The sequence below is a fragment of the Schistocerca piceifrons genome, chromosome 4, assembly GCF_021461385.2.
Source record: "Schistocerca piceifrons isolate TAMUIC-IGC-003096 chromosome 4, iqSchPice1.1, whole genome shotgun sequence".
Classification (NCBI taxonomy): domain Eukaryota; kingdom Metazoa; phylum Arthropoda; class Insecta; order Orthoptera; family Acrididae; genus Schistocerca; species Schistocerca piceifrons.
Genome location: NC_060141.1, coordinates 241,400,481 through 241,425,695, shown reverse-complemented (window position 1 = coordinate 241,425,695; position 25,215 = coordinate 241,400,481). Strand labels below are relative to the sequence as shown.

At 44.3% G+C, this 25,215-nt stretch overlaps 1 protein-coding gene across 1 annotated transcript in view; it reads left to right on the top strand.

The window, feature by feature from the left end:
- The first annotated feature begins 257 nt into the window (after positions 1-257).
- Positions 258-25,215, top strand: part of LOC124795509 — a 129,430-nt gene continuing 104,472 nt past the window's right edge. Inside the window, exons 1-2 of the mRNA XM_047259572.1 lie at positions 258-554; positions 23,030-23,144. Coding sequence (XP_047115528.1) covers positions 492-554; positions 23,030-23,144 — 178 coding nt within the window. The 5' untranslated portion in view covers positions 258-491. The remainder of the gene's footprint in view (positions 555-23,029; positions 23,145-25,215) is intronic.

Genomic DNA, 25,215 nt, shown 5'->3' with positions numbered 1-25,215 from the left:
GGTGATGACGGTCTGACCTTCGAAACGCTTTGTGAACGACGTAAATTCCTTGTAATGAACGCTGAATTATACATTTTTCATAGCATCGTGCTCTACGAAGTTGACAGAATGAGTCCGGAAACAGCCCGCAAGCAACCGAGGAGTGTCCTCTTGTTTGGTGTGTGCCCAGGTGTACACCAGATACGGCGAGACTGAGTTATTAGCGGGTTGTTTATGTGGGAGCGCACAGGAAGCTAGCTGCCTGGTATTACTCTCACAGCTGAGGCCACGCCGCCACACGTAGGCAGAGGCCAGCATACGCGCCCGTCCGGCCACGTGTGCTAACTTATCTGGCGCGCGACACCAGCTGGCCCCGCGATAAGCTTTGCGCTGAATGAGCGCAAGGAAAGGAGAAAAGTAATCGTCTGTACTATCTGGGCGTGCGAGACAGCCGCAGAGCTGCGGCGCGTTCCCTGCTGGCAAGGTCGCCACGACAGCGCTACTGCTGCAAGATGGCCGCCGCTAAGCATCTGCCCGGCTTCGGCCAGGAACTGGTCGACCTCCAGTACGAAGACGTGAGTTTTCTTTTCTTCTTTTAAACCCCTGAATATGTGTGTGCATGTGTGTCCATCAAGTGAGACAACTTGAAGACGACTGAGTAATAAGTGACTATTTAGGCATTATGTTCTCCGCAAACCATCGCTGTGTGGTGAAGGCTTTATTATATGCCCCCCTCCCTAGCTGTTCTTTTCACTGATAGTACGCGGGAAGAATGTGCCCGAATCACTATGACTGTAGCGTCCTGATCATTAAGCGATATGTATGCTGAAGGAAATAGTATGCTTCTTAACTCGCTTTGGGAAACACAATGACGCTCTCATGCTGAATAAACAAACAAGTGACGAATCGTGCTGCTCTTCTTTGAATCTTCTTTATCTCTTCCGTTAATTCACTCTGGCAAACGTCCAAGACCTGTAACTAATTCTACACAGTCGGAAAAAACGTAACATCCTCAACGATAAGGTCATTTTATTGACAAGTTAGGTCACAGGTAATTCTCCTTGTAGGTGTACACGATAATAAATTGAGACCAAATGAAACACACCTGTCACAGTAAAGGGTGCCAAAATAGTCGCATCAATACCCAGCCCCTCCCCCCCCCCCCTCTGGTGACAATGCAGGGGTGTACTCTAGCACGCAAATAATCATAAAGCTGCCGGATTGCATCCTGCAATAGAATGTCCCAAGCATCTTCCACCTTTTGTTCCAATTCGGTAATGGTTCCTGAAGGCCTCGAAGAACAAGTAAGCTCCCACATTATCATGTCGCATGCTTGTTTAATTTGGAGAGATCCAGTGATCGCCCTGGCCAGGGCACATGTTCTGCGCCACGAAGAACACACTTCTATGCAGCAGCCGTATGTGGACGTGCATTGTCCTGCTGAAAAAGCACATCATCTTCCAGAAACGGCATTAGCGCGGGGATAACAGGATGCACAATGTACTGGGCACTGGTTGCTTTACCCTGTAGAAACATCAAATGTGACCGCGAGTTGTAACCGATGGGTCTCCTCACTATGAAGCCAGTATTTCGCATGTGTGTCGTGGGCGAAAGCAGTGTGGAAAAGGCAGCTCACCAGTCTGCACCATCCACGTGTACATCTATCACTCGCTTACACACAGAACCCATTCTCATCGTTGAAGACAACACAGCGCCTTTCGACTCTCCTGTCAGTTCTTTCACGACACCAGACCAGCTATGCTTGATAGTGTCGTGGTGCCAGTGGTAGCCTGACCAGAATGTACGCGTGATCTTATTCCTGGTGCAAGGAGACGGCTGCCATTGGTCCCTGATGACACAGCAGGTGCAACATGTATACGGATTTCATCTCTGGATGATGTTCGATCAGCCGCCGCTGCTCGCACAATGTATCGGTCTCATCCTGCGTCTGCTGTACTACGCAGACATTCAGAAGCTAGACTATAGGTGTGGGAATGTGCCACACATACCACTGTTGAAAGCAGCGACATTAACACCTATACATTGTGCCCAACATGTACAGGAGTCCATCGATACATCCATCCAGCTTTTCGAGTGTTCACAATGCGACCCCGTTCAAATGGCTGAAGCCGTTCAACAGGAATATGTAGTCCTCGGTGGGGCATGATTTTACCCAAGAAGGAATACTGTAAACATTGTTCACCTCTTAATTTAGCAAAATACTGTCTCCAGAGTCAAAACAGAGGGTGCACAGACAGGCCTTCTGGGAGCCATCAGAACGCCCATGAGTGTGACAAATCCAACCCGTCAGCAGGAACACATTATCTACCTTGATAATGTTCCATTTTTCCGGTAGTGTATAATCAGATAGGCACCTTAAGGTGTGTGGTGTAGGATACTTTGTTCGCCGCTGTCATATCCCCCATTTCCGTTTCCAACCGCGAATGGTCTGTGGGAAGAACGATTAAGCCTCAGAGTAAGCGCGAATCTCTCTGATTTTATCTTCATGATTTTTTCACGAGATATACGTAGGAGGAAGCAATATACCGGTTGAGTCTCCTGGGAAAGTACGCATTCGGAATTTTAACGGTAAACGACACTGCGATTCACAACGTCTCTCTTTTAGCGCATACCACTGGAGTTGGATGAGAATCTTCGTTACCCTTTTGTCCCAATTAAACGTGCTGCTCTTATTTGTATCTTCACTTTTCTTTTACCAATCTTATCAGGTAGGGATCCCATACTGACGAGCAATATTCGAGTATTGGTCGAACAAGTGTGTTGTAAGCTACCTCCTTTGTCAGTGGACTGAGAAGGATCCTTTATTGGATGATTATATGATAGCAGAACAAACACTGGTAGTAGTTACTTCTGTAAAATATCTGGGAGCATGCGTACGGAACGATTTGAAGTGGCATGATCATATAAAATGAATTGTGGGTAAGGCGGGTGCCAGGTTGAGATTCATTGGGAGAGTCCTTAGAAAATGTAGTCCATCAACAAAGGAGGTGGCTTACAAAACACTCGTTCGACCTATACTTGAGTATTGCTCATTAGTGTGGGATCCGTACCAGGTCGGGTTGACAGAAGAGATAAAGAAGATCCAAAGAAGAGCGGCGCGTTTCGTCACAGGGTTATTTGGTAAGCGTGATAGCGTTACGGAGATGTTTAGCAAACTCAAGTGGAAGACTCTGCAAGAGAGGCGCTCAACATCGCGGTGTAGCTTGCTGTCCAGATTTCGAGAGGGTGCGTTTCTGGATGAGGTATCGAATATATTGCTTCCCCCTACTTATACCTCCCGAGGAGATCATGAGTGTAAAATTAGAGGGATTCGAGCGCGCACGGAGGCTTTCCGGCAGTCGTTCTTCCCGCAAACCATACGCGACTGGAACAGGAAAGGTAGATAATGACAGTGGCACGTAAAGTGCCCTCCGCCACACACCGTTGAGTGGCTTGCGGAGTATAAATGTAGATGCAGATGAATTAGAACAATGAGTCTCAGTCTATCATCTGCCTTCCCAGCAGTTACTTTACACGGAACTCTTCGCGGGCTGTTATATGCAGAGAAGTCGCAAAGCCAGAAAACTGTAGCAAAATGCAAGAACATCCACAGAGGATTGAAGCTTGATTCAGGAATTGGCAGTTGACCCTCAACATAAACAATATAACGTATTGCTAAAAAATGAGTTAGAAGACACCATTCGACTGTAAATGACTCGGTATCCATACTCCGGGGTTGTCACTGTTTCCAGTGATTGTTCTGTAATCGTGTCATAATATGATAATTAAATGATGAACCCATGTTTCATCGCCTGTGATGATGTTCGACAACAAACTATCACGCTCAGCCTCGTAACGCGCAAGCAGTTTCGCATAGTTGGTCCTTAGTTGTTCTTTATGGTCTACTGATAAGCAGGAGGCAAGGGACCCAGCATGCACACACGTTCGAGTACCCCAACTGGTGGAAAAGTATGCCAGCACCATCAACCCAGAGGTCCAGTTAAGCAGAAAGGAGTTTGATTGTGATCCGTCGATCATCTCGAATGAGAGTGTCCGCACGTTTCAACATTGCAGGATCACAACTGTGTGCAGCTGGCCAACACACGGGAGATCGGACAGGTTTGCGCGATCTTGTTGCGATGATGACAGACGCCTCGCCCAACGACTCACCGTGGTTTTGTTCACTGTCAGGTCCCCGTAGACATACTGCAAGTGCCTATGAATATCTGTAATGCCCCAGTTTTCTGCCAAAAGAAACTCCATGACAGCTCTCTGCTTAGAACGCAGAAGGTTTAGTGCCACCAACTATCGAAACATTAGGAAACTATAGAGGCTAAGCGGGAATATATCTCGACGTCTCACAACAAATTCTACGTTTTTTCAACCGAAACTGGCCGAGAAAAAAAGGTGTTGTATTGCTTATTGAACGCTCTCCCAGAAGCAAAATATATGTTCCGTAACTGTACAACAAAATAACGTCAGCGAGATACCCTGATGAGCCAGAACATTGTGACCAGCTGGCTAACAGCGCGTTGGTTCGCCTTTGAAACTCAATACAGAGATGAATTCTTTTGACAAGTCAGTGATAGGGTTCCATATGTATGTGGCACCTGACTTCTATGCACTGTTCACGCATTTCCTGTAAATTGCGAAAGTTATCCTGCTGGAAGACGCCATCACCGTCGGGGAAGAAATCAAGCATGAAGGATGCAGGTGGTCCTACCTAGTCCACGGCCATCATCGTACCGTCCATTATTGCCACAGGTCTCGTGGAAACCCAGGTACATGCCCCCACGACCATCGACCTGGTCCAACAAAAAACGTATCACCCGACCAGGCGACATGTTTCCATCGAACCGCTGTCCAATCTCGATGTCCCGTGTCCACTGCTATCGTAAGTGATGATATCGTTGAGACAGCATGGGAATACGCAGAGTAACGGAAGGTTCCAAATGATTGGAAAAGAGCACAGGTAGTCTCAGTCTTCAAGAAGGGCCGTCGAGCAGATGCGCAAAACTATAGGCCTATATCTCTGACATAGATCTGTTGTAGGATTTTAGAACATGTTTTTTGCTCGCGTATCATGTCGTTTCTGGAAACCCAGAATCTACTCTGTAGGAATCAACATGGATTCCGGAAACAGCGATCGTGTGAGACCCAACTCGCTTTATTTGTTCATGAGACCCAGAAAATATTAGATACGGGCTCTCAGGTAGATGCTATTTTCCTTGACTTCCGGAAGGCGTTCGAAACAGTTCCGCACTGTCGCCTGATAAACAAAGTAAGAGCCTACGGAATATCAGACCAGCTGTGTGGCCGGATTGAAGAGTTTTTAGCAAACAGAACACAGCATGTTGTTCTCAATGGAGAGACGTCTACAGACGTTAAAGTAACCTCTGGCGTGCCACAGGGGAGTGTTATGGGACCATTGCTTTTCACAATATATATAAATGACCTAGTAGATAGTGTCGGAAGTTCCATGCGGCTTTTCGCGAATGATGCTGTAGTATACAGAGAAGTTGCAGCATTAGAAAATTGCAGCGAAATGCAGGAAGATCTGCAGCGGATAGGCACTTGGTGCAGGGAGTGGCAACTTACCCTTAACATAGACAAATGTAATGTATTGCGAATACATAGAAAGAAGGATCGTTTATTGGATGATTATATGATATCGGAACAAACACTAGTAGCAGTTACTTCTGTAAAATATCTGGGAGTATCCGTGCGGAACGATTTTAAGTGGAATAATCATATAAAATTAATTGTTGGTAGGGCGAGAGTAATTGGGAGAGTAATTGGGAGAGTCCTTAGAAAATGTAGTCCATCAACAAAGGAGGTGGCTTACAAAACACTCGTTCGACCTACACTTGAGTATTGCTCATCAGTATGGGATCTGTACCAGGTCGGGTTGACAGAAGAGATAGAGAAGATCCAAAGAAGAGCGGCGCATTTCGTCACAGGATTATTAGGTAAGCGTGATAGCGTTACGGAGATGTTTAGCAAACTCAAGTGGCAGACTCTGCGAGAGAGGCGCTCTGCATCGCGGTGTAGCTTGCTGTCCAGATTTCGAGAGGGTGCGTTTCTGGATGAGGTATCGAATATATTGCTTCCCCCTACTTATATCTTCCGAGAAGATCACGAATGTAAAATTAGAGGGATTCGAGCGCGCACGGAGGCTTTCCGGCAGTCGTTCTTCCCGCGAATCATACGCGACTGGAACAGGAAAGGGAGGTAATGACATTGGCACGTAAAGTGCCCTCCGCCACACCATTGGGTGGCTTGCGGAGTATAAATGTAGATGTAGATGTAGATGTAGGTCATCTACAGCCGAGCCCCATGTTCAACAATGTGCGCAAAACGGCGTGCTCCGAAGCACTTGGGCCTGCACTAGCGTTCTATGTCGTCAGATCTGCCACAGATCACCTCCTCTGCTGCTTCGCAGAGCGGGGAAGCCTCCAACCACCACGGTCTGTGATGACACGTGAACGTCTAACACCTTGTCGCCTATTCGCAGTTTCCCCGTTCTTCAATCACTTTTCTTATGAGCTCGCGACACAAGCACGCTAAAAACCGCCCAGTTACGGCATTTTCAAAAGGTTCGTTCCCAGTGTCCCGACCATATCAGTCTGTCGTGTGAGTGAAATCTGTAGATGCCAACGCACACTGATCGATACTCTAGCGCCGATAGTTTTCACCCTCTGTTACACAAGAATGCGGTCCTGAACGCGCAAGTACGAAGAGTAAAGATTATTTTTTACGACTACCATCTACAATTTGAATTGTAGACTTTGAGAGACGTGTTCAGAGAGAATGGTTGTAGCAAGGGAGACATTAAAAACGCTTTCAGGTGCCACAGACGCCTTGTGAATCGGCATACTGTGGGGCTGTGGGGCGATAAGCAGTAGGTTAGGGCGTGTGCTGCATATACATGGACTGAGAGGACTGTTTCGACAGCCCCCAAGATGCGAGATTTGCTTTCCGTGTGTCCGGTGTCTATGGTGTCCATTGCGAATACTGCAGCGTCTGTATAGATCATACTATTCGCACAGTTGCAGAACATTTTATCTAGCACAAGTGACATTGTAGACAAACAGAACCTGACAAATCGCCGATAGCTGAGCACTGCCTGAAAATATTTCGTGTATTTAATTTATTCGAATTGACGAAGATTGAAAACCGAGGAGATTCTGTTCGGACAAATTACCGCTAAAAATCTGAGGACACAATTCTGCTATTCGTCAACGTCGCTTATACCAGTGGATTTCCAAATCCACGGCGCTTATCGTTGCTAGAATGATACACCATTCGTTTCTGCTTCTGTTCCTTAGTGCGTCATGTGTCCGAAACAATACCAGGCGGCATTTAACCTCGCGATACGTAGAATTTATAAACTATGAGCTCTGTTTCGAACATTATGTCCTGATTCGCGGTATCATGCACGTACCATTGGGTCATTACCACTCGTGGCTTGAAACATCTGATGTTGAATCTCCCAGTCTGATATTCATAGCCGGCCGCTGTGGCCGAGCGGTTCTAGGCGCCTCAGTCCGGAACTGCGCTGCTGCTACGGTCGCAGGTTCGAATCCTGCCTCGGGCATGGATGTGTATGATGTCCTTAGGTTAGTTAGGTTGAAGTAGTTCTAGGTCTAGGCGACTGATGACCTCAGATGTTAAGTCCCATAGTGCTTAGAGCCGTTTTTTGATATTCATATATCTCTTACGCATGTCTTGCAATCGATTTTAGCTAATTTAGCACACAGTTCCAATTTATTAGTGGTGTGTCACATTAGATATATTAAGCTGTTCTCTGTTCTGAAACTAACTAAATCGTTTTGCAATAAATCTGCTACTATCTTGGCGTCAGCTGTGTTAGGTAAAGATGTAGTATCTATTAGTGACACATGAAAATTTGTGCCGTGCCAGAACTCGAACCCCGATTTCCTGCTTATCGCGAGCTGTCATCTGTAATTAAAAAACTGAGTGGAAGGGTCAACAAACGAACTTTAACGGATGTCATGTGACGTCCCCGCAACGACCAAACACAACGATCTGCAACAAAGAAAAAAGAAAGAAAAAAAAACACTTCGACTTTATGTACTCGCCTTCTGGTCCGATTCAAACTTCCTTATATCACACTATGTACATCCCTATATCATAGTCCCCTACATTCAGGACGGACGGCTGTCTATCATCATTCATGTCTGTTCACCCAGACATGTAAATAAATAATTATACTGTCCTTTAAATAGCTTTTTATAACCTTTCTGGAGAACCGCTCACGCAGCGACAGCTTCGAATCACGTGAGGCTACAAAGGTAGGCAACGAATTTTTCTTTCAGCATCTCGGCTTTCGTCTATAAACACGATATTGTTACAGGAGGAGGCTAATGAAACAAACTGAGTATTCATGTAAGTGAAGACCGTTTATAGAAGCGTACCTGATGGCAAACGTTCAGTGACACCTGTATTAGCTTTGATCTGAAATTTTTATGTGCTACACTGTTTCTGCTCTTATATTTGGTGCGAGATTCTCATTAAACGTAATGTGGACATAGTAAACAAATAACGCGTTCAGTAAACCCTTTGATGTGTACACAAGGCAGCTTCCATTAAAATGCATGTTCCCAATCAGCAAGTAATTTCTAAATTGCAAAATTTGCTAATATGTAACTTTTGTCACTCGCTCCGTTATTTTATGGATGGTTTACATTCACATTCTATGCACTTTTAATCTCTTAAGTTAACTCTGTGATGCACCATATTAATGGTCACTTCTCTGACGTTTTCAATCAGTCACGATGCAGCAAATGCGCGCAGAGCACAACACCAGTAGAGACTGCCCACTGCAGTGGACTGTGTGCATTTACAACCTCATGACTGATTGAAAACCTCAGAGAAGCGACCATTAACAGCTGTCCGCTGTAGTGGGTGCTACGCGCCACGGGGCTAATTCTATGCGCAAGGTATATTAATTTAAACTTGAACTAATTTTCTTAAGCCCTCGAATAGGAAACCTCTTGTTTAAATTTTTCACACACACACACACACACACGCACAAAACGCCGAAATAATTGGCCGACGGAAATCAAACCAAGGCTGAAGTCATGGCACAAAATGCAAAGAGCCACTTTTTCAGTTTTTGGTAAGAACTCAGAACAGAGGGACTATCACTCATATTTTACGCAGACTATGCTAGAATTGTTATGGACCTGTTAGAAGAAGACAGCATTTTTCAGCAAATACAATATGCATCTTTTCTGTATATAAAATAAATCGGAAAAAAACTATACAGGTAGACCAACAGTTCAAAACAGTAAGAGGGTTCAAATGGATATTGGTTGCAGCGGCTACTGCAGATGAGGAGTCTTGTACAAAACGGACTAGAGAGAAGAGCTGCGTGAAAGCAGTCTTCAGACTGAAGACTACACCAAAGTCTTCTTAAATAATCGCAATGGCTAAACTCAGCGCTGCCTAGAGCATTGTTTGGCTTCACAAAGCATACGCGCAGTGTCGTCTGCAAGGTGCTATGCACGGAATGAACAAGTTGAATTTGTTATGGTTCTCACCTAGTTTCCTAGTTTAGAGTAGGACTTGGAAAGATGGTTTCAAACTTGCGGCAGTGGCATATTCGCTGAGACAGTGGAAGAAATGAGTCATCTGAAAGCATTGCAAGTTGCCAACTTCGGTGAAACTCTGGCCCTATTTTTTTTTCTAAATATAATTTTTGAGTAAAACATGAGAAACGTTTTCCCAAATATCTGAATTTCTCTGAGAGTGTTTTGTTTCCTGCCACTATCCGTGGCTGATACTGAATAGTAGTATAAAACACTGGCAAGAATAACGACAGTCCTACTATGATGCAAAATAAATTATTAGATTTAGTAGCGCTCCCTATAATGTTTACTTTAGCTCATCACTTAAATTTTAGTAATGCAGTCTAGTTATTTCCAGAATATTGATGTTTCACTGTTTCTGCACACCTACATCAGTATTCTGAAAACTAGTGCGAAGTATTTCACAAAGCGAAGAGTACATTCCTAATGTGACAGTCTGCATTATTTTAATTACATACAGAGGTTCGAAATAATAATAGAATGGTAAGACAGAAATTTCGAATCCAGATTTTTAAATGCAAAACCTTTTTCAAGAGCACAAGTGGACTCCGAGTGTAATTTATTATGAAGTGCAAATTAAAACTGAAGAAATTTCAGAAAATTAAAAAATTAATTAGATGAAACATGAATAAATTGAAAGAACCATCGAATGTTAAGGGCTTCAGGGGAAGTATTAAGCAACGGTTGACTGAAACAGGGGATAGGATTACAACAGAATACGAATAGGCTCCTCTAAGAGTTGTAATAGTGTAGGGAGCAGAGGACCGAAGAGGCGAAAAGGCTCTGTAAAAATTCATGGATAACACGTGAGATATTTAATTGAATTGACGAAATGAGAAAATGTAAAAGTACACACACAGAGCAGGAGAAAGAGGATACATATATCTAAAAATGATGTTAACAGAAAGTAAAAAATGACTAAGCAAGTACGGTTGGAAAACTAATGCGAGGCTGTAGAATCAAGCATTATTAGGAGAAAGATAGATGCCATGCGTAGAAAACTTGGAGAGACATTTGGAGAAAACAGGAGCATCTGCATGAATATAAACAGCTCAGCTTTGCTCCCTCAGCAAAGAAGGGAAAACTGGGAGCTCAAATGAATATGTAAAAAAACTATATAAAGGAATATGAGCTTGAAAACAACATTAAGAAAGGGAAGAGAAAGTAAATGAAGATGCAATTGGACAAGTGATGTTGCGAGAAGAAATTGATGGAGCATTGAATGACCTAAGTCGAAACAAGACCTCTGCAGTAGACGACATTTCCTCACAATTATTCATATTCTTGGGAGAGACACCCGTGGCGAAGCTATTCCACCACCTCGTGTGCAAGATATACTCTAAGATAAAAAAAACGCACCAGGAGGGGACGAAAACTGGAAGATGTGGTGTACATATACAGAAAAAGTAATGATCACATTTTCGGAAAAATTGGATAATTTATTCAAGAGAAAGACCTTCATAAATTGCTCAAGTCTATAACGTGTTGCTACACCTCTGGCCCTTATGGAAGCAATTCTTCGCCTTGGCATTGATTGATGCAGTTGTTGAATGTCCTCTTGGGGGATATCGTGGCAAATTCCGTCCAGCTGAAGCATTTTCATTTAAATTCTTGTTTTATACACAAGAATTTAAATGCAAAAGATTTGTTACTGACAAATCCGAAAATGGTCTTTCAAAAAAGTTCAAATGAACAATTTAGATAGTAAGCAAAATACGACATTTACCATGAATAATTACGTGACAATAGTAAAATTTCAGTAATGAATTAATCTACTGGCCATTATTTATTGTCCACTCTGTTGTAAATACACGTTCTATAACGAGGTAATCTGTAAGTTGGCTCATATCATCAGAAACAACCATATCATTCAGAGTTGATAACAGTCTTTCAAAAGTCACAGAACTTCGCAACAAAGTCGCTTTTTAAAAAGAAATTCATTTAAGAACAAAAAATTCTAGTGCCATATGGCAAATTGATGTACCGATATATATCTATCAGCAAAAAATAGAAATGCCCGTTAGAACCAAGACCAAATACCAAAAACACCGGTCATTTAGAACTAAAATAGCGGCATCGGTTTTAACCGGTAGGTTTTTTTTTATCCCCCACGGCATCTTCGTTGAGTATATGCTTAGCCCAGCTCGGAATCGAAGTGTATGAAGTTACGGTAACCTGTGTGACCCGCAGTACGCGCGGCTGCCCTCTCTCTACCCTTTCCGGCAGTAGCACAAAATGCCACAGTGCACGGTAAACCAGAAATGTTTCCGGCTTCCCAGAGGAGTTTTTAAACCCAACGCAGCCAGCGCTTGTAAGTGGCCCGCCTACAGATGTGTAGGTTGCGTAGAATTTACTCTGGGGTTTTGTTAAAAACTCTTTCGAATAGCAGCGCGGAATGTTGGGCATTGTCGGGACAACCAAAAATGAAAATGGAAAATGTTCCAAGTACTAAATCTAACATTTGTCAGGAGAATGAGAGAACAACGAAACTTTGCTTGCACGTAACTGATTCGTATCCAAATCATTGAGAAGATATTCTGATTCCATAGAACTATGCTGATCGCCGCAAAAATAAAAAGACAAATGCATTTAAATAACAAAAATGGACGTACGTATGTTTCACATCTCCTCCTAAACCAGTGGCCCGATGTCAACACACTTTCTTACACATATCATTTACCGACTGCAAAGAATCACTGTGGCGGTACTAACCATCCATCTACAAAGTGTGGGGCTGAGGGTGAAAAAGCAATGTTGCCCACGATGCACGAATACCCATACTTCAGTTATCCAGTGAGAGCACTTACAGACTTGCAACAACTGTAATCATAATTTTCAACCTTTGTGAAATTTTTTTCTCGCTGACGACCGCTCAAATTGATGAAAGGAAAAAAGTTTCTCGCTTACTACATTTTCGCCGTTCGTGCAGGAAAATTGCCTCATGAAGCGCTACACTTTAATTTATTACTTCTTTACTACTAACTGTGTTCGTGACACTGACACAATTTGCAAGCAGTATTCACATCTACCACTGAATGTCCGAGAAAAATTGCATCATTGAACGACATTTAGTTCAGGAGATACGACATTATAAACACTGAATGCGTGAAAAACCACCGCATCATGCAAGACGTCGAAATTCATTACTTCGTTGCTACTAACTCTAATTGCTACACTTTTCACAGACAGTATCCATATTTGCCGCTGAATGTACCTACAAAAATATATCACTATACGACGCGGTTCAGAAGATATGACGTCATAAACACTGAAATGCGTCAGAAACTGCCGTTTCAAATTATTACTTCTTTACTACTAACTCTTTTCACAACACATTTCGCAGACGGTAGGCAAATACACTATTGGTTGGTTCAAATGGCTCTGAGCACTATGGGACTCAACTTCTGAGGTCATTAGTCCCCTAGAACTTAGAACTAGTTAAACCTAACTAACCTAAAGACATCACAAACATCCATGCCCGAGGCAGGATTCGAACCTGCGACCGTAGCGGTCTTGCGGTTCCAGACTGCTACACTATTGGCCATTAAAATTGCTACACCACGAAGATGACGTGCTACAGACGCGACATTTAACCGACAGGAAGAAGATGCTGTGATAGGCAAATGATTAGCTTTTCAGAGCATTCACACAAGGTTGGCGCCGGTGGCGACACCTACAACGTGCTGACATGAGGAAAGTTTCCAACCGATTTCTCATACACAAACAGCAGTTGACCAGCGTTGCCTGGTGAAACATTCTTGTGATGCCTCGTATAAGGAGGAGAAATGCGTATCATCACGTTTCCGACTTTGATAAAGGTCGGTTATAGCCTATCGCGATTGCGGCGTTGGTCGAGATCCGATGACTGTTAGCAGGATATGGAATCGGTGGGTTCAGGAGGGTAATACGGAACGCCGTGCTGGATCCCAACGGCCTCGTATCACTAGCTGTCGAGATGACAGGCATCTTATCCGCATGGCTGTAACGGATCGTGCAGCCACGTCTCGATCCCTGAGTCAACAGGTGGGGACGTTTGCAAGGCAAAAACCACCTGCACGAACAGTTCAACGACGTTTGCAGCAGCATGGACTATCAGCTCGGAGACCACGGCTGCGGTTACCCTTGACGCTACATCACAGACAGGAGCGTCTGCGATGGTGTACTCAACGACGAACCTGGGTGCACGAATGGCAAAACGTCACTTTTTCGGATGAATCCAGCTTCTGTATACAGCATCATGATGGTCGCATCCGTGTTTGGCGACATCGCGGTGAACGCACATTGGAAGCGTGTATTCGTCATCGCCATACTGGCGTATCACCTGGCGTGATGGTATGGGTTGCCATTGGTTACACGTCTCGTTCACCTCTTGTTCGCATTGGCGGCGCTTTGAACAGTGGACGTTACATTTCAGAGCTGTTACGACCCGCGGCTCTACCCTTCATTCGATCCCTACGAAACCCTACATTTCAGCAGGATAATGCACGACCGCATGTTTCAGGTCCTGTACGTGTCTTTCTGGATACAGAAAATGTTCGACTGCAGCCCTAGCCAGCACATTCTCCAGATCTCTCACCAACTGAAAACGTCTGCTCAATGGTGGCCGAGTAACTGGCTCGTCACAATACGCCAGTCACTACTCTTGATGAACTGTGGTATCGTGTTGAAGCTGCATGGGCAGCTATACCTGTATACGCCATCCAAGCTCTGTTTGACTCAATGCCCAGGCGTATCAAGGCCGCTATTAAGGCCAGAGGTGGTTGTTCTTGGTACTGATTTCTCAGGATCTATGCACCGAAATGGCGTGAAAATGTAATCACATGTCAGTTCTACTATAATATATTTGTCCAATGAATGCCCGTTTATCATCTGCATTTCTTCTTGGTGTAGCAATTTTAATGGCCAGTAGTGTATATCACTAGATGTACGTGCAACCTTGCATCAATGTACAACACAAAGTTTAGGACGTACATTGAGGTGCGTGTAAATGGAACTGTAGGACGAAATCAGATGACCGATGACTACAGGGCTCCCATAGTCAGTTTACCGGGAGAGGCTGACATGAGCCCGTGGAGACGCACCAGCAGAGGTAGCAACGCACCTGTATTTTACTCTGTAGACTAGCGGTTATCCAGTTTCTGTTAGTTTTTATTTTCGCGTAAATCTGGGTGCATATCCTTGTTCACGAGGCTTCGTAGTGTAATTTTCCTGCCGTCAGATCGCCACGTCACGCCACTTAATTTTAAACCTCGTGCTGGTACACAGCATATAGTTTAGCCCAGTGCATTCTATTTAGCATATTTATCTTGTGCAGTATCTTTCGGGTAAGCAGAGTTTCTAGTAACAAGTAACAGTAGCTACAGCCGCTTTGCTAGAGAAATTTATTTCTGATTAATCCGCGTTTGTGCTGCCGTCTCAGGGCCTTGTGAGAAATCTGCAGAGCAGTTTTTAGTGTTTCTTTATTCTCCTAGTTACGTTTAGCGTACATTCGAAACTCAGTAGAGACATTTGAGATCTCATATCTATGTTTTACACACTACGATATGGCTAGGGGCTGTGCTTGTTGTGAGAGGACACAAGGAGAACTGGCTGCTGTCCATAAACAGCTGGAAGCTGCGTTGGCTACCGTCGAAGTTGCGGCGACATCGGGGCGCTGTGAACGAGACCTGCGACATCTTTGGTGTCTTTGGAATCCCCCTGGTGAACCATATGTCGCTGCATCTTCTGATTCGCAACGTCTGATCGATCCATCCTCACTCGAGAGTGGGTGGTAGACGGCGGTGGGTTCACGTGTCGCAAGGCGGAAGGCGAAAGAGGGAGCAGGCCGCGCGGCTGGCTCCCTACACCTTAGCAACAGGTACGAGGTGCTACCCAGTGTTGATAACTCTGCCTCTCCTGTTAGGCCAGCGGCCAAATTTCCTGCCCAGTCCGGACAAGTACAGAGGGTGGGTATGCTTGTCGTTGGGAGCTCCAATGTTAGGCGGATGATGGAGCCCCTCAGGGAAATAGTAGGCAAGACGGGAAAGAATGCCAGATTGTCAGTGTACACTCGGTATGTTTGCCTGGGGGGCGGGGCTCTATTCCGTCATGTCGAGGAGGCCCTACCGGCTATCGGGCGACCTGGGTGCAACCGGCTGGATATAGTGCCACATGTCGGCACGAATGACGCCTGCCGCTTGGGTTCTGAGGGCATCCTCAGCGCTTTCGGCGGATGGCTGATATGGTGAAGGAAAATGGCATCGCACGCGCTGTCCAGGCTAAGCTGCTTATTTGTTGCATCGTTCCCAGGGTTGATCGCGATGCTCTGGTTTGGAGCAGAGTGGAAGGTCTAAACCAGAGACTCAAACGACTCTGCGACGGTATCGGATGCGAATTTCTCGACCTCTGCTATCGGTTACAGAATTGTAGGGTTCCCCTTAATAGGTCAGGTGTGCACTGCACGCAGGGTTCAGCTACTACGGTAGCGGAGTACGTGTGGCGTGCACATGGGGCTATTTTAGGTTAGAGAAAACCTCCCTTGGCATTAAAGACGATTTGCCTGATAAATTAGCCACAATGTCATCAAAGAACGTTCGTCGTCGCAGATCAGAGACAGAAAAGGTGGATGTTGTAGTGGTCCTCAGTCCAGAGACTGGTTTGATGCAGCTCTCCATGCTACTCTATCCTGTGCAAGCTTCTTCATCTCCCAGTACCTACTGCAACCTACATCCTTCTGAATCTGCTTAGTGTATTCATCTCTTGGTCTCCTTCTACGATTTTTACCCTCCACACAGCCCTCAAGTACTAAATTGGTGATCCCTTGATGCCTCAGAACATGTCCTACCAACCGATGCCTTCTTCTAGTCAAGTTGTGCCACAAATTTCTCTTCTCCCCAATTCTATTCAATACCTCCTCATTAGTTATGTGAGCTACCCATCTAATCTTCAGCATTCTTCTGTAGCACCACATTTCGAAAGCTTCTATTCTCTCCTTGTCCAAACTATATCGTCCATGTTTCACTTCCATACATGGCTACACTCCAAACAAATACTTTCAGAAACGACTTCCTGACACTTAAATCTATACTCGATGTTAACAAATTTCTCTTCTTCAGAAACGCTTTCCTTGCCATTGCCAGTCTACATTTTATATCCTCTCTACTTCGAACATCATCAGTTATTTTGCTCCCCAAATAGCAAAACTCCTTTACTATTTTAAGTGTTTCATTTCCTAATCTAATTCCCTCAGCATCACCCGACTTAATTCGACTACATTCCATTACCCTCGTTTTGCTTTTGTTGATGTTCATCTTATATCCTCCTTTCAAGATACTGTCCATTCCGTTCAACTGCTCTCCCAAGGCCTTTGCTGTCTCTGACAGAATTACAATGTCATCGGCGAACCTCAACATTTTTATTTCTTCTCCATGGATTTTAATACCTACTCCGAATTTTTCTTTTGTTTCCTTTACTGCTTGCTCAATACAGAGATTGAATAACATCGGGGACAAGTTACAACCCTGTCTCACTCGCTTCCAAACCACTGCTTCCCTTTCATGTACCTCGACTCTTATAACTGCCATCTGGTTTCTGTACAAATTGTAAATAGCCTTTAGCTCCCTGTATTTTACCCCTGGCACCTTCAGAATTTAAAAGAGAGCATTCCAGTCAACATTGTCAAAAGCTTTCTCTAAGTCTACAAATGCTAGAAACGTAGGTTTGCCTTTCCTGAATCTATCTTCTAAGATAAGTCGTAGGGTCAGTATTGCCTCACGTGTTCCAACATTTCTACGGAATCCAAACTGATCTTCGACGAGATCAGCCTCTACCAATTTTCCATTCGTCTGTAAAGAATTCGCGCTAATATTGCACCCGTGACTTACTAAACTGATAGTTCGGTAATTTTCACATCTGTAAACACCTGATTTCCTTGGGATTGGAATTATTATATTCTTCTTGAAGCCTGAGAGTATTTCGCCTGTCTCATACAGATGGTAGAGTTTTGTCACGACTTGCTCTCCCAAGGCTGTCAGTAGTTGTGATGGAATATTGTCTATTCCCGGGGCTTTGTTTCGACTTAGGTCTTTCAGTGCTCTGTCAAACTCTTCACGCAGTATCATATTTCCCATTTCATCTTCACCTACATCCTCATCCATTTCCATAATATTGTCCTTAAGTACATCTCCCTTGTATAGACCCTCTATGTATTCCTTCCACCTTTCTGCTTTCCCTTCTTTGCTTAGAACTGGATTTCCATCTGAGCTCTTGATATTCATACAAGTGGTTCTCTTTTCTCCAAAGATCTCTTTACTTTTCCTGTAAGCAGTAAAATAAGCCTCTACATCCTTACATTTGTCCTCTAGCCATCCCTGCTTAGCCATTTTGCACTTTCTGTCTATCTCATTTTTGAGGCGTTTGTATTCCTTTTTGCCTGCTTCATTTACTGTGCTTTTATATTTTCTCCTTTCATCAATTACATTCAGTAACTCTTCCGTTACCCAAGGATTTCTACTAGCCCTCGTCTTTTTACCTACTTGATCCTCTGCTGCCTTCACTACTTCATCCCTCAAAGCTACCCATTCTTCTTCTACTGTATTTCTTTCCCCCATTCCTGTTAATTATTCCCTTATGTTCTCCCTGAAACTCTGTACAACTTCTGGTTTAGTCAGTTTATCCGGGTCCCATCTCCTTAAATTCCCACATTCTTGCAGTTTCTACAGTTTTAATCTACAGTTCATAACCAATAGATTGGTTAATATGAGTTTAGTAAACAGCAGGAGCATCCAAGTAAAGGTCCCAGAGTTAGTATCGCTTACTGTAGGTTGTAATGCACAGATAGTATTAGGTACAGAAAGTTGGTTGAAAGCAGACATTAATAACAACGAGATCCTATGTTCATATTGGAATATTTATCGTGAGGATAGGTTAGTCGTCCGTGGCGGCGCTTCGTTTATTGCAGCAAAGCATTCGATAAAATTTAGCGAGGTTAACATGGATTCCGATTGTGAATTAATCTGGTATCAAAGATCGGTCAAAAATGGTAAGAGGATGCTTTTATAGACCGCATGTGTCAGGAACCCTCTTGAGAGAGTGCTTCAGATAGAACTTGCTGTATATCGTTAGTAATTTTCTGTTGCAATAATGGATGACTTCAACTTGCCAAGTATAAATTGAGAGTGTCACGCTATCAAAACTGGTGCCAGAGACAGGGATTCGCGTGACATTGGTCTGGATGTCTTGTCCGAAAATTACTTTGAGCAGGTAGGTAGAGAACCAACTCGTGAGGGTAACGTCTTAGACCTTAGACTTATCGAATCGGTTAAAGCAGGGGAAGGTATCAGTGACCATAAGGCTGTGATAGCTTCTATGGCAACGGTTCTGACAAAGAATGTTAAGAAAGGTAGGGAGATATTTTTGCTTAGCAAGAGTGACAGGATACAAATTTCAGAGTATATGAGCTGTCAGCATCAAACATTCAGTGATGAGGACGAAGATGTGGAAAACGAATGGAAAGAATTCAAAGGAATCGTGCAATATGCCCTAGACAAGTATGTTCGAAGTAAGGTCTTAAGGGATGGGACAGGCCCATCGTGGTTTAATAGCAGCGTTAGAAAATCAATACGTAAACAAAGAGATCTTTATCTCAAATTCAAGGGAAGTAAAAACCTAGCTGACAAACAAAAGCTGAACGAGGCGAAAATGAGCGTAATGAGAGCAATGAGAGAAGCGTTCAGTGACTTTGAAAGTAAATCTTTGTCAACCGATCTGAGCAAAAACCCTAAGAGATTTTCGTATTATGTAGAAGCACTATGTGGGTCAAAATCATCTATTCATTCGCTCAGTGGCCATACTGGCACTGATACGGAAGATAAGAGAAAGAAGGCCGAAATCTGAATTCGGCCTTCCGAAATTGTTACACAGCGGAAAATTGTAACACGGTCCTTCCTTTCCATCGTCTTACGACCGTCGAAGTGGCACATATTGAGATAACCAATCGCGGAACAGAAAAATGACTACAATCGCTTTGTAGTAGAAAGACGTCAGACCCATATGACATACCTATAAAAATCTACAAAGACTATGCGAAACAACTTGCTCCCCTTCTAGCAGTAATTTATCGTAGATCGCTTGAGCATCGAAAGGTACCTAGCGAATGGAAGAGAGCGCTGGCTATTCCCGTTTTTAAGAAGGGCTGTAGGACAGATGCACACAATTACAGAGCTATATTGTTGACGTTAACCTGTTGTATAATTACGGTACATGTTTTATGCTCAAGAATTACAACGTTATTGGAGAAGGAAAATCTCCTCTATAAAAATCAACATGGATTCCGCAAACCAGAGAGCCCGCGAAACTCAGCTCGCTTTATTCCTCCATGAGATCCAAAGCGTCGTAGACAACAGTGCTCAGGTTGATGCCATGTTCCTTGGCTTCAGGAACGCATTCGACACCGTCCCATACCGCCGTTTAGTGTAAAAAAAAAAAAAGAGCTTATCGAATATCCGAACAGTTTGCGACTGGATTCGAGACCTCCTTGCACACAGAACTAAACATGTCGCTCTTAACGAAACAAAATCGACAGATGTAAAGGTAATTTTCGGAGTGACTCAAGGAAGTGTGATAGGACCGTTACTGTTTACAATACACATAAATGATCTAGTAGAAAGCGTCGGATGCACTCTATGGCTGGTCTCATATGGTGCGGTTGTCTATAACAAAGTAGCAAGGCCAGAAGATACACTACTGGCCATTAAAATTGCTACACCAAGAAGAAATGCAGATGATAAACGGGTATTCAGTGGACAAATATATTACACTAGAACTGACATGTGATTACATTTTCACGCCATTTGGGTGCATAGATCCTGAGAAATCAGTACCAAGAACAACCACCTCTGGCCTTAATAGCGGCCTTGATACGCCTGGGCATTGAGTCAAACAGAGCTTGGATGGCGTATACAGGTATAGCTGCCCATGCAGCTTCAACACAATACCACAGTTCATCAAGAGTAGTGACTGGCGTATTGTGACGAGCCAGTTGCTCGGCCACCATTGAGCAGACGTTTTCAGTTGGTGAGAGATCTGGAGAATGTGCTGGCCAGGGCAGCAGTCGAACATTTTCTGTATCCAGAAAGGCACGTACAGGACCTGCGACGTGCGGTCGTGCATTATCCTGCTGAAATGTAGGGTTTCGCAGGGATCGAATGAAGGGTAGAGCCGCGGGTCGTAACACATCTGAAATGTAGCGTCCACTGTTCAAAGTGCCGTCAGTGCGAACAAGAGGTGACCGAGACGTGTAACCAATGGCACCCCATACCATCACGGCGGGTGATATGCCAGTATGACCATGACGAATACACGCTTCCAATGTGCGTTCACCGCGATGTCGCCAAACACGGATGCGACCATCATGATGCTGTAAACAGAACCTGGATTCATCCGAAAAAATGACGTTTTGCCATTCGTGCACCCAGGTTCGTCGTTGAGTACACCATCGCAGACGCTCCTGTCTGTGATGCAGCGTCAAGGGTAACCGCAGCCAAAGGTCTCCGAGCTGATAGTCCATGCTGCTGCAAACGTCGTCGAACTGTTCGTGCAGATGGTTGTTGTCTTGCAAACGTCCCCACCTGTTGACTCAGGGATCGAGACGTGGCTGCACGATCCGTTACAGTCATGCGGATAAGATGCCTGTTATCTCGACTGCTAGTGATACGAGGGCGCTGGGATCCAGCACCCACCGATTCCATATCCTGCTAACAGTCATTGGATCTCGACCAACGCGAGCAGCAATGTCGCGATACGATAAACCGCAATCGCGATAGGCTATAACCGACCTTTATCAAAGTCGGAAACGCGATGGTACGCATTTTTCCTCCTTACACGAGGCATCACAACAACGTTTCACCTGGCAACGCGGGTCAACTGTGTGTGAATGCTCTGAAAAGCTAATCATTTGCATATCACAGCATCTTCTTCCTGTCGGTTAAATTTCGCGTCTGTAGCACGTCATCTTCGTGGTGTAGCAATTTTAATGGCCAGTAGTGTAGTAAAGATTTGAAGGATGACCTCCAGAGAACTGATGAATGGTGCAGAATCTCCCAGTTGACCCAGAACCACATATAATATATTGCGCACGTATAGGAAAAGAATTCCACTGCTGTACAGCTACTCTGTTGATGACAAACCGCTGGAAACAGTATCTGCCGTAAAATATCTACGAGTAACTATCCAGAGCGACCTTAAGTGGAATGACCACATAAAACAAATAGTGGAAAAATCAGATGCCCGACTCAGATTCACAGGAAGAATTTTAAGGAAATGTAACTCATCCACGAAGGAAGTGGCTTATAAGGCGCTGGTTCGACCGATTCTTGAGTATTGTTCATCTACCTGTGATCCCTAGCAGATAGGAGTGATAGAAGAAATAGGGAAGATCCAACGAAGAGCGGCACGTTTCGTCACAGGATCGTTTAGTCGGCACGAGAGCATTACGGAGATGCTCAACAAACTTCATTGGCAGACGTTACAAGAGAGGCGTTGTTCATCACGGAGAGATTTACTATTAAAGTTTCGAGAAAGCACTTTCCGGGAGAAGCTGGACAATATATTACTTCCCAACACAAACGTCTCGCGTAATGACCTCGAGGAGAAAATTTGAGAAATTAGACCCAATTCAGAGGCTTACCGACAATCATTCTTCCCACGCGCTATTCGCGAGTGGAACAGGGTCTGAGGGCTCATTTAGTGATAGAAAAAGTACCCTCCGCCATACACCGTTAGGTGGCTTGCGGAATATGATGTAGATGTAGATACAGAAATTCGGTAGACATACTGGTGAAATTTGTCTACAAATATGTGTGAAATACAGTAAATATAAGTGAAATATATTTGACAATTGCGAATGCGAGCAAAGCCATGTGTAAAAGGCTCATCGTTAAACCCCTGTAAATATTTCAATCAAATTTGGAACACATATTAGTTACAATCTGGGACGAAATACTATAGCCTCCCATTGAGATGAGTATGATACCGTGGAGAGAGAAGGGAGGACGAGGAAATGGACAGATAGCGAGGGGGAAAAAGGAAGAGATAGGTACAGATAGCAGGAGGAAGAGATGGCGAGAGATAGGGGAGGAGATGGACAGAATCTGGGGGAGGAAGGTACAGGCAGAGAGGCTAAACAAGTCAAAACGAGAAGAAGGTCAGGACAATAGGACCCTCGTTAAGACGTCGGGGAATAATTTCCTCGGTACGTGAGGGCAAAACATGTAGGGGATGACAAAGATTGGAATATATCCAACAAATAATTGAGGACATGGGATGCAAGGGCTTCTCTGAGATGAAGAGGCTGGCACCGAATAGGAACTCGTAGTGGACCAACATGAGACAAGTTATCAGACTGAGGAGGATGAAAAGAAAGATTTAGAAGCTTTAAGTTTTGTCTTGGTGTTTTCCAGTTCTGGGACTGGTTCGTGAAGGTGAATGACCCAGTGGCGATGTGGAGGGCGCAGCCGACGTACGTGCTCTCTCAGCTGTCTTACATCCTCGGCGGACTCATCACCCTGGTGCACGGTAAGTTTCACAAATACCGACAAGTAGATATAAATAGTACACTCCTTAAGTCACTCTACATAGAGCGATGGAGACGACTTAGTGCCAGCATTAGCGACTATACACTGACATGACAAAAGTCATGGGTACCTCCTAATATTGTGTCGGACCTCCTTTTGCCCGGCGTCAACTCTACGTGATACGGTCTCAACAAGGTACCCTGCAGAAATATTGAGCCATGCTGGCTCTCTAGCCGTTCATAAGTGTGAAATTGCTGCCGGTGCACTATTTTTTGCACGAACTAACCTCTTGATTATGTCCCATAAAGGTCAGACGATCTGGGTGGCCAAATCATTCGCTCGAATTGTCCAGAATGTTCTTCAAACCAAACAGAAAGAATTATGGCCCCGTGAGGTGGCACATTATCATCCATAAAAAATTCATAATTGTTTGGGAACATGAAGCCCATGAATGGCCGCAAATTGTCTCCAAGTAGCCGAACATAAACATTTTCAGTCAATTATCGGTTCAGTTGGACCACAGGGCTCATCCCATTCCAGGTAAGCACAGCCCACACCATCATGAAGCCACCACCAACATGCACAGTGCCTTATTGGAAACTTGGGTCCTTGGTTTTGTGGGGTCTGCGGCATACTCGAACCCTGCGATCAACTCTTACCAACTGAAGTCGGGACACATCTGACCAGGCCACGCTTTTCCAGTCGTCTAGGGTTCAATCGACATGGTCACGAGCCCAGGAACGGCGCTGCAGGCACTCACGTCGGTCGTCCGCTGCCATAGCCCATTAACGCCAAATTCGGCCGCATTATCCTAACGGATACGTTCATCGTATGTCCCACATTGATTTCTGCGCTTATTTCACGCGGTTTTATTTGTCTGTTAGCGTTGAAAAGTCTATGTGAACGCGGTTGCTCTCGGTCGCTAAGTGAAGGCTCTCGGCCACTGCGTTGTCCGTGGTGAGAGGTAATGCCTGATATTTGGTATTCTCGGCACACTCTTGACACAGTTGATCTCGTAAAATTGAATTCCCTAACGATTTACGAAATGGAATGTCTCATACGCCTAGCTCCAAGTATAGTTCCGCGTTAAAAGTATGTTAATTCCCATTGAACGACCACAATCACGTCGGAAACCTTTTCGCATGGATCAGCTCAGTACAAATGACAGCTTCACCAATGCACTGCCCTTTTATATCTTGTGTATGTGATACACCATCTGTATATGTGCATATTGCTATCACATGACCTTGGTCATCTCAGTTTGTGTCCCCTTCCAGTGAAGTAGGGAAAAATGCCTGTCCGTATGCCTCAACACGCGGACTAGTTTCCCTCGTCTCATTCTCACTACCCGTACACTACACACGTCGCTCAGTCATCTCTGAATACTGTTTCTCTAAATTTACCAGACAGTGGTTCGTGAGAACAACATCGCCTTTCTTCCAAAGATTCAGATTCAAGTTCTTCGAACGTCTCCGTTAGACTTTTGCATGAGTTTTAGCGACCTGCTTTGATCCTAACTTTGGGAAGATCTTACATTTTAGAGCCTCCAAGGTACAAGGGGTGGACAAAAATATGGAAACACCAAAAACACAAAACATTAACTTGTCTCATACGGTGTAGGAAAACTGTTAGCATTCAAAACAGTTTCTAGTGATCTCGGAATGGATAAACAAAAAATCGATAAATAAAGACCTTGTATGCTTTTCAAAGGATGTTACATCATTTTTCCTACAAAATAGTAGCAAGTTCAAATAACGATGTTGGAGGTGGATAGTAACCACACACCCTTCTTTCCAAATATTGAGATCTTGTGACTGTTTTGACCTGGAGATATGCGACAATTCATATTCGCGCTCACAAACCCAGTCCTGGACGATACGAACTGTGTCAACAGGAGCCCTGTCATCTTGGAACACAGCATCGCCACAGGGGAACAAACGTTTTACCATCGGATGGACCTGATGACCCAAAGTGGTCCTATGAATCCTCAGCAGTAATTGGCTACCCAAATCATCACCGAACATTCGCAATGTTTCACTCTACACTACACTTAAACTCAGCCAGAACTTGAC